General features: G+C 34.5%; 1 protein-coding gene across 1 annotated transcript in view; it reads right to left on the bottom strand.

Annotated features, from left to right (window-relative positions):
• Positions 1 to 11,152, bottom strand: part of CDH12 (cadherin 12) — a 72,977-nt gene that overhangs the window by 58,471 nt on the left and 3,354 nt on the right. Inside the window, exon 2 of the mRNA XM_010177743.2 lies at positions 8,487 to 8,654. Within this exon, the coding sequence (XP_010176045.2) occupies positions 8,487 to 8,628 (142 nt within the window). The 5' untranslated portion in view covers positions 8,629 to 8,654. The remainder of the gene's footprint in view (positions 1 to 8,486; positions 8,655 to 11,152) is intronic.

The following is an 11,152-nucleotide window of genomic DNA, read 5'->3' as shown; positions in this document are numbered from 1 at the left end:
AGGGAAAAAAAATATACTGAAGCTTTTTTATGACTAGCTGTCAAATGTGTAGCTACCTCAGATGAGTCAAATAGCAAAAGCAGGCAAGGGTCATTGAGCTGAAGCGTAGTGGCTAAACCAAGCAAGATGGCTCTGTAAAGAATTTATCTGGGTTGGTGAAGACTCGTGATCTCAGTATAGCAAAATGTGGAGAGACTGAGGGCTGGAAATGAACCAACAAATAATTTATTTTAGTAGTGTTATTACTGGGAAGAAATCTAAAATTATAATCTAAAATTATAACTATCTCTACATAGCTGCTGGTTTCATGATTGGCTTGCAATTGCATGGGCTCATTTCTGGAGTCTTTGCATTCCTGTCTTCCATCACTCCTTGAAATGGTTGGTTAAAATATAAGTTCAACTCAAAAATACAATTTTATTTTACCCAAAATTCCTGATGGAAATCAGAGTTGCTTAAGATTTTCTGACATTAAGAGGCTTAAGCTTCATTTACAAAACCAAGCCGGTGTTTTTTTCCCTTTATGTTTCATGGTATAGAGGCTAGAAAATTAACAAAGACGGAGTAGACCAGGATTCAGCCTTCCCTCCCTTTCTGATTCAAAGAAAGCTCTGATTTAGTCTCCCACATAATCATTGCCTGCAGACTAGTCTGCAATGAATCTGTCCACCTGTCCTGTGTAAGTATCTCCCATTTGGTATAAAGTAAGTAATTAGCTGCTGGAACTGAATTAGGGCATCTTGTCTGCCAGGCAAATTCTTTAATCAATGAAAGATAGGCTTGTTTTCATTCTGAGAGCCAATGAAGATACAAGTTCTGTATATAAAGCACAACTTTTAACAGGAGTACCAAGAGAAAGCCATACTTCCCTATCTAACTTGTAGTGGGTAGGTAGAATAACTACCCAGAAACTTGGGCAGACTTGTTAAAATACTTAATTGGGCAGATTGGGGCTGTAAACCTTAATCCCAAGTAAGTGTTCTGGTGAATTGTCCAAGTAGGGAGGAAATAAATCCTCCTCATTTGTTTTGTTTTGTTTTTAAATCAAAATCTCTGCTTTCATTATTTCAATTTTTTAGGTTAGTGAATGGAATAATTTCTTAATCACATAGTCCTTTTCTGTAAATGTCTAATTTACTCCTGGATAGAATCTATGCTGTATTCTTCTAAAAACTTTAAAGCAGATATCATTATGTGAGGAACTTCTCTCTCATAGGTCACTCATTCAAAGCAGTGGGTTAAAAGATTTTTCTCTCTATCATCTCATGTGGATCAGAAGACCTTTTACTTGCACTCTGCATTTGAACCCAATTTTGCAATAAAATCTGAGCAACACTGGTTCAAAGATATATGAATGGAATAAGCCACATTTAGTTTACCGAGTGAAGAAAATTGACCTGCTTTTATATACTACAATCTATGCTAAATAGTGTGAGTACATTTTCTGTGATGTACTAAGCTTTCCAGGATATATAAATAAATAATTATGACAAGATTTTTTAATCCACAGATTGTGTATCCATAAGTATTTATAGGCAAGCTATTCCAGGTTCAGCACTTAGTTGCCTTTTCTTTCAAAGTAATTCTAGATATTTTAGTACCTCAGAGTAAACCTATTAAAATATACTATGAACCAATAAATAGTCACTAAAAATAGATGCTATCTAAAGGGTAATAATATGAAAAAGCTATTCCTAATATCATAACTGTGAAATAGATAATAGATCTATATAATAGATTATCTACAGATAGTAAATCCTTCAAATAGCATGCAAAGCTTATATAACTAAGAAAAAAAAAAAAAAAAAGGGTAGCTCTGTTTTATAAAGGTATTTTTTACTTCCACCAAGTAAAATATATTCACTTCCTGAAAATGCAGCAATGAAAGATTTTTTTTTTTTTTTCTGGTTTCTGAATTGTCTGTTTTGTTGACTTATCTATATAAAATTGTTTTTTCCTCTGTTGTCTCCAGTGGAGGATTTAATACATTCTGTGAAATGCATTGCACTGGCCACTCTTGAAATCCAAATCCAATTATCTGAAAACTTCTACAGTATGGACAGGCACAAGATGTGCAAGGTCCTAGGAATGATACTTCAATCTTAACTACTTAAGGTGTCATTACCAGAAATATGAATAGTTGCATTTCTGTTTCCAAGCATGTTAGCATTTCTGGAAATTTGCCATGCTCTTTTATGCAAACTAACTTGATGGATTTCACTGGGATGGATGCTTCTGGAAAGACCAATGACAGCAAAAACCTGGCCCGTGTAGTGGCTAGGCATTGCTCTACGGCCATCTGAACATTTTAAATGTGGTTGCCAAACATTCTCTCTTGTGAGAGAGTGATTTCTGACCATCAGAGAGCTGCTTTTTTTTAAAGCCAAGATGTGCACAAGTAGAGAAAATTCAAGTATTGGTTCCAAGCCTTAATTCATTTTCCTTCTATTACAACCAGTTTTGAACCATTCCTCTACCATACTGACTTCTCTTGTGAGTTGGAAATTACATGTTAAAACATAGCTTTAGCCAAATAGTTCTTTTAGATCTTTTGAATAAAATATTTTTAAAAAAAAGTAAATTAAGGGAGTGTCACCTTAAAAGTACATACCTAAAAAATAAACTCAACCTATTGCTAACTTCATAAGACACTTGAGAATGGTCTTTTATTTGCTAATATCAGAATTTAAACTGTATACATTTTAAAATTTAATTGCATTTCCTCTATCTCAGGGCCTTATCCTCTAAAAGTATATTTATGTCATATTAAAATAAAAAGACATACTATTCCTCTGACTAAAATGATTTTCATGTGCTTTCATTGCTCAGCTTATAAGGGTTTATTTCTTTAAATTACTTCGCAGTTACTCTGTCATCAGTGAACAAAAGAAAGAGACAGGAAAACTGAAGCACAATAACCTTACAAAATATGAATCAACCACTTCACTTAATTGGTTTGAATCCATAAAATATAATTTATACCAACTAATTATAGAGTTTTTTGTCATTTAAATGTTGAATTAAATATAACCCATCCATTCTTTCTTGAAGCTTATTTTAAGAGTTGGAAACAAGCCACAACTGCCCTCGCAGCTAGCTCAGACTGGTCTATGGCTTGATGCCCATTAGCTTCTAGGAGTGATGTGCTGAACTGTCCTTTTAGTTAACCAGCTATTGTGTATGTGAGTAGCTGAGAGAGAAAGGCCATCAGTTCCCTTCTGGACCAGAATGTATGCCTACAGATAAACAGCTTTTATTCACTCTTCTCTGTTCAAAGTCAGTGTTGTGTTATACCAAATTGTCATTTAATTGTTTGAACATTGTTGCTCTGATAGGAAAAAATACTTTTCCTTTCAGTCTTTACCTTATTTTTTTCTGTTTTTTTCCAAGAATCAAACTTTGGTATGAAACATTTATTTTAATATTTATGAAAAAGTTCTATCTTTAACAAAGAAACATGCACAGTAATGCAGAAAGTCAGTGTACTAATGAAGAGTCAGATAAGACTTATAAAATATTTTTTAAAATAAATTTCTACTAATAAAATAATTCAGATTCATTTTTCCCTCTAGTTATAAATATTATAAATAAAGAAAATATCACTTTTCTGAAGTGTCTCAGCTTTCTGAAATGTGGGTCAATAGGTACCTGCAGGTTAAACAACTCTGACAGAAATATATAATGTTTAGAGGCTTCCCCTTTGTTACATTCCTCATTACTGTGAAACGTGGAAGGTGGGAGTTCCCCACTGAATATGTTCAAAAGCACAGGTTCTAAATAAAAAATTCCATGTTCAGCAGAGTAGTCAGTGGTTTTTCATCGTTGGATGCTGATATCCCATCCGAACCTACCTGTTTCCTTAAAGGACCCTCAATGAGATGAAGGTGTTCTTCGATACATTTTTTGGCAAGTTTGTAATGTATTATTTATCAACGTAGCTTCTTACAAGTATTAATAATATATGTTCTCCCACTTCTGCTGTGAAATCTTTTTTTCAGCTTAACTGAGTTCAGAAAATAAATTTAAACTTTATTCTGTGTTAAGTAATATCTTCTTATTTGATAAGGTAATCTATAGAGTGGCAAGTTTGGTGTAAGCCCTTTGGGAAACTGTGATCCTAATTATGTGATGCAAAAAAACATTTACCCTACAGAAGTTAGTGTTAAAGGACCTTCAGTCCCTTTTTTCAGTCTGCACTTGGACTTCCTAGCTTTGTTGACCAACGATGAGTAATGTGATACTGGAGGTCTCAACTCCCAGCAACAGTGCAGGCTCTTTAGGTCTTGCCAGGTCTGAACTTGGTACCTAGCTGGACCTGATTTTAAAGGCTTATTTTTCACATAAACTAAAATTCTGCACAAGTATCCTTTTAGCTATGGTAGTCAAGCAAATGACAAACTCTGTTTCCTAGCACGTAGTTACTCTGAATCACTGCCACATTTTCAAAGAGTAAAACTGAAAAATACAGATACTATATTAGAAATATAATTCATACTCAATATTTTATAGAAAGTATTTTTGTTTAGTTGTAATTAGCCTTGTGTCTCTGAATTTAGGCACGTCATACATCATCTCACGGACTGCTTAATCAAATGGGATTGGCTAAGTAAATCCTCATTGATCAGGATTTTTGCTTTTATTATTTTGATTAAGCAGGAGTCCTTAGTTTACAAGAATATAAAATCGCTGCCTGACACATATCCCCCCCTGCAAAAAAAGAATATTTCAGGTAAACTGTCTGCCTTGATAAAGCTTGTTCCAATGCACTGGAGTCCCCATACTGACATTTTAGCTTGTAAGCCATGCTAAATGTGTATTATTTTCAATATCAACACAAACCTCCAATATTATTCTCTTCTGTTTTGTTCAGTCACTGCTATAATTTGGCTTCTGTGACATTTGATATAATAGAAAGAAAAGGTTTTCAACCCTATTAGCATGCCAAGCACAAGACAAGCTTGATCTCTTGTGATTTTTTTTTGCTCCTTCACAGCAACAATTGGGCAAAGATGTCATAACTACAGTGCATGCCTTAAATGAAACCTCAAGGCTATCTTCTTCGAAGAGGATATATTCCATGATTTTTCTGCATCATTAAAACTGTCTGACATTATGTGAGACCTGTGTATTTTTGCAGCACCATAGTAGATGAAGGCATACAATCAAATAATAAAAAAAAATTACTAAGGCCCCTAACAGCAAAGCAAGTAAAATATATAACTGAAAATCAGACATGGGAGAGAGCATTGGGCCCAAGGAAATTGCCAGTGCACTGGGTTTTTCAATTTCCAGGCAGTTACATTATTTTCTCTTGCACCTGTGGTACCCTTCCAGCAGCAGGGGTTCCAGCTGAAAGGAAGGAGCGGACAAGCATCGAGGACAATGACAGTGGGAATGTTGGTTGAGAGAGACCCTCTGGGATGATTTGCTTGCTGACCAGATTTGGAGCATCTCACAAGAGTTTTGACAGGATGTCAGGAAACACAAAGAAGCACCAGTGGCTGTACTGCACGTGAGCTCTGACAAAATAAGGTAAGATTGGACAGAGGCCTTAGGGGTGAAATTTAGTCTGGCAAGTGAAAGCTGAAGTTAAGGACATTCACAGTAGCATAGTCTGAAATTGTCTCACTATGTACAATCAGAGAGAAAAATGCAAAGGTATGGAAATACAAAGCTTTAAATGCCTTGCTGAGAAAAACAGGCTTCAGAAAGTTTAAAAACTTTCCTATGACCATTGTGATTCTAGCTGAAAAGTTCAGAAAATGTGCAGGTGTTGGAAACCACACAATAGAAAAAAAAAAAATGCGCAAAAGTATACAGTTCAGATATAAAGGGTGCACCCACTAGGATTCTGCATTCTTCACTGAAGAATGATACAAAAGGTGATGGTAGTCCAGTAGGAGATGCAGAAATGGTAGATCACACAGAATCAAACGAGGGTCCAGAAAAGAGGAGAAAGAAAGCCACAATAAAAAGCCAAGGGTTAAAATGGGAACTAGTATAGGTAGCTTTAATGCCTAATGATAAACAAGAGTATCAGCATAACAGGTATGTTCTAAATCTGTGGGAAAGAAGAAAATCAGTCAGGCAGCACAGTACCAAAGAGCAAAACACACAGGAAAGCCAAATTCAACCTTATCAATGGAGGAATAATGATGGTTTTTGAAGGAAGCTCTAAATCAAATAAGACTTAAAGAAGAGAACAGTATTAACACTAGCTAGTCAGCAAAAGTTCTTTAGTTCTTCTAAATTTTACAGCAACCATAATGAGATTAAAGGTAATATCTGTGCAGGAGTAATAAGAGCCAAAATTACATGATGGCTGTACTCAGTTAAATAAATTTTAAAAAAAAAAGTGGAAATAAATAAAACTGAGCAATACTGCTATAAAAAAACTGAATGGGGAAGCTGAGACAGTTAAATTACTGTGAGTGGTGTGTATTCTGTCCAGGGACACCATTTTGAAGACCCATAGCAAATGCACAGGACCCATTAAAAAGCAAGTCAGTAAGGATAAACAGCCTAGCTAATAAAGGTAAGAACACATCTTTCAAAACAATGAAGTTGTTTCTCAGGGAGGACAATAGAAATAACCATAAAATCTGTTTTATCTATAAAACCACAATAAAGAAGACAAAAAATGAGTTTGGATAAATCTCTGGCAAACAAGCTAATAATAATTGTCTTTTAAAGATACCTGGAGGCAAAAGCCTGAGAGGAACTGTAAAACCAACTCAAAATTGAGATATAGAAGAAGTGCTCAGAGAAGATAAGATCAGAAATGTAAATCTTAATACATTTTTTTCTTTCTCTTCAGTGTAGAATAGCTGGGGAATATTTATATCCTGGAACCCTTCTTTATGGGGGACTCATGAGAAGGTTAAATTACCTATAGAAGCAACTGTGGAACAAACAGACATGACAGTTACACATCATTGGGATTACCTGTTAGGTGCCCAAGAGCCTGAAGGATGAAATAAGTGAACTATTATGATGTGTAATATTTTGTTTCAAACCACTGTGGCACATGAAGGCTTGGAGGTGCTAATAAAACACTGATTTTTTTTTTTTTTTAATTTATTTTTTTTCCCCCCAAAGACTCCCAGGAAGTTCAGGGGACATAAGGATGGATATGACTGACATGCACAGGGTAAAACAATAGGAGCACGATTAATGGACTCATGGAGAATATCCCATGCTGAAAAAACATTCTACACAGCTTTTAAAAATAAAGGTCATATTTTGCAATGCTTTCTTAATTCTTTAAAGCGGTCAACATGCAGGTAAATAGGTAGGGATGGATTCAAAGCAAATGAGGGGAAGCTGTTGTGTGATACATGATCAATCTGTGCACCTTACTAATATAGGATGTTGTGGACACTGAAGTTTTACATAAGTTTCAAAGCAAGGGGGTAACTTGCTGTAAGAAAAATCCGTTGAGGGTTGTTAAATACAAAGACACCATCTGGCCTAAAAATTGTTAGAAATTGAGGAAATGTTCTGGAATATTGTTTGGCCTGTTCTTATGTGTACCATCTAGACGTCAGTGTGCGAGATGGATCTTTGTCTTAACATGGTCATTCTTACATGCCTGTAGAAATGCAATGTATTTTATACTGAGGAAACGAAGGAAAATAATTTTTATATAAGAGAAAACTGAAGTTTCAGGTGTGGTTTGGTAACTAAGTAGCATTTATAATGCACAAAGTGGGACTACAATTTATGTGCAAGAAAAGAAATGCAAAGTAAAAAGCTGCCATGATCTTAGTGCAAATTCACATGAATGTTCTAATATGAATTTTACTTACTAAAAACTTTTAGCAGCTAATTATTTTGGCGTAGTTATCAACATTTATGCTTGATTAGTGTCTGCATTTCAAAGGTACAAAATATACAAAACCTCAGTAAGTGACAATTCTGCTAATCATAAACAGACTATGAAACTCTTTAGATTAGCATACTTCTGAAAAGCCTCATTTAAACTAATTGATATGAAATGTCACAAATTGTCAGTGGATGATCATTATTTTGAGGTTGTAAGTGTTTCAAGGACAGATATAATCTTCCTTGACGAAGGCCAAGATGTGCAAAAAATCTATTCCTATTATCATAACAGCAATGCTTAGCGTGAGCCAGTCCTCTTTGGCACCTGGAAGTCTCAGGTTATAATCTTTTGTCATTTGAAGGGGATCATCCAGTTTCCTTTGACAAAATAGTATTTCCCAAATAATTTTTAAAGTGATAATGAAAAGAACTCTCTGGATCAGGCCGGTCCTGTGGAATGATGATATATTTCCTCTTAGACATTCAAAACTCGTCCTTTCAAGTTGATCTTTATATTATTTAAAACATAACAGTATAGTCTAAATTTTTTAACCTTGTACTGTTATTCTTTCTGGATCTCAATTCCTTATACAAAGGATTTTTCATGTAAACACTTTCAGTAAAGCTTATTTGAAAATTAATGCATTTGAAATACAACATACTCTTAGGAAATCTGGGTGGGTTGTCATTGACATCTGTGAGAGTAATGTTTACTGTGGTAGTACCAGCTAGTCCTCCTAGCTGTCCTCCCATGTCCTTGGCTTGGATTAGAACTTGATATTGTTCTTTCACTTCTCTGTCCATATTTGGCAAAGCTGTTCTTATTACACCTACAGGAAGAAATGGGAAAAAGAAAGAACAAGTAAACAAAGGGCTGTGATTGTCTACTACTACATTTTAATACTGGACCTTTTGGACCAGGAATGAAACTCTTCCTAAAGGGCTGATAAGAGAGAAGTTCACACAGAAACATGCAAATCACTTGGGCTTTTCAAAAGTGTGCTATTCCTCCATCCAAAATGACTGCTGTGTCTTTTCAACCAGGACACGAACAGCTGAAAGAGAATGGTGCATTTTCACTATGGATGTGAATGGCGTGAGCATAGGTTTGCCATGTTGGAACTGAAGAACGCCACATTGGTCAGAGCAGGGTAATGGAGGAAAAGGTGGCAATGCATTTCAGAATCTGCATCTTCAGTTGTTTCCAACCAGCCACGTGTCATCACAGTTAAACTACTGTAGGCCAAGACAATATTCCTTCTGTACAAAAGGAGGTCTTTATTAGAAGACTCTCCTTTGCTTGAGAAAGTTTTATTGATCTAGCACATAGATACAGTGAAAATGTTAGGTGTTTCCTTAAAGAAATGTAATTAGATTATCATGGTAAGATATTACCCAAATGATACTTAATCATCAGTGATTTTGTATAGCTGACATCTAAATATGTATACCATAATCTCCCTTCTGATATGTTAAAAATGTATATGATAAAAGGAAAACTTGTAGAGAAACAGAGAGATACTACTGATCAAAGGATTAGCTGATGAGACTGTAAAAAGCTAGAAGGTTTTCAGTACTCAAGCCTTTCTCTTGAAACCAGATATAGAGGAGAAATTTTATTTCTTTACAAAATTTTACAAGTGCATATTACATTGCAAAATGCTATATACTGAGCTATAGTTTTCAGAAAATGGCTAGGTGCAGATTGGTGCACATAGCAAGCACAACTGAAAAACAAACTAATTCGAAACATGCTTCTCCTCTAAGTTATTATTGTTTTACAAAATATTATTTTCTAGTATTAAACCTTTTGGATTTAAAAGAAATTATTTTCTCCTGGTGTTACAGTGGTTCTGGATTGATCAAAGAAACAAACTTTAAGGGTCATTCTTTATAGCAACTAACCGCTGATGTGTTAAGGAACCATTAGCATATAGTACTTGTTCAGAGTCTAGAAATAACTTTGACCTAAATGTGCTATTTCTGGAACCTATTAAAAATCCTCATTGAATTGAACTGTATTTCCTTTCTCTCCACTTGTAACACTGATGATAATAATGACAACATTAATAATAACTACTATTTTCTACCTCAAAATGGTATATACTATACTGCATAGATCTGGAATATGAGTAAGAAATACTTCAGAACATTCAGATACTACAACACTATCCTTCTGAGCTTGTGAAAATAGTGTTGCTCAGTGTTTTGCTTGTTTCAGACAGAAATCTTGAATTGTAAAACTGTAAAAAATTGTTCATATTCATGTGATATTAATGAAAAAACATTTTTGTAAATAGGATGAACATTACTAGGTTTCTTCTTGAATCTCTTAATCCATATTTTTGCATTGTGGAGACTATATGTTCACAATCTTTTACAACATCCTTGTTATGCTGATTCTAAGGAGAAAAGAGATGTGAGAATTAGACTTTCCTTGTTGTAACAGCAAAATGAAATAACAGTAAGTAGAAAAAACTGAAAATGGGCAGATAGGTTGTGAGCAGGAGATGCAGTTAATCTGTTTGTAATACCTGTTGTAGGTAAAACTGAGTGGCTTTCTCAGTTAGAAATATTCCAGATGGCTTCAGAAAATGAAGAATTTGGTATCACTCTAGTAATAAAGTTCCAAATCACCTACTCTTTTATTTCTGTCTGGAAGTTTAAGGGCATTCTGTGTATTTTTCTATAATAAACTTTTACCTCCAGAAAAAAAAAAAAAAAAATCAATGAGAATAATTTTGATGTCTAGCAGATCATAGGAAATTTTCTCTTTTTTTACCTGCTCTAATTCAAAAGCATAGAAAAATCCCTGAAAAATACTGTTTCTGCCAAAATCATCAGTTCATATGGAAAGGACAAAGTTGATTTACAGTTATCTAACCAGCAAAATAAAAATAATAAAATGGGGGTAAAAATTGGTAAGAAAGAAAGGACTACAAATTTCGGTACACTAGCTTCAGCTTCACAAAGAATATCCTAACTTTAAATCAAAGGCTTATCATAATGTAGAGGTCTTAGATGCATGTAATGGTATTATGAGTGTTTTTAACTCCTTCTACTTTAAGATTCTATGATAAAGATTGTTCAGCTCCAGAACTGAATAATTTTGATTCTTCTTTCCATATGTATCGATATACAATGTGCAGAAAAGTATGGTCTCAATGAGGCTGCTGAAAATTGAAAATAGTATGTATGGGATCTGGGCCAAAAGATATACTCTGCAAAGCTATTGAGTGATAAACAACAGGAGATAATACACTTACGCAGAAGAGAAAATCCAAGTTCTGTGAAAAAACTCCTGAATAAATATTAATATCAGTATTCC

The sequence above is a fragment of the Antrostomus carolinensis genome, unplaced genomic scaffold, assembly GCF_000700745.2.
Source record: "Antrostomus carolinensis isolate BGI_N321 unplaced genomic scaffold, ASM70074v2 scaffold8891, whole genome shotgun sequence".
Lineage (NCBI taxonomy): Eukaryota > Metazoa > Chordata > Aves > Caprimulgiformes > Caprimulgidae > Antrostomus > Antrostomus carolinensis.
The sequence above is the reverse complement of the archived record's forward strand: the minus strand, read 5'-3'. Positions and strand labels throughout refer to the sequence as shown.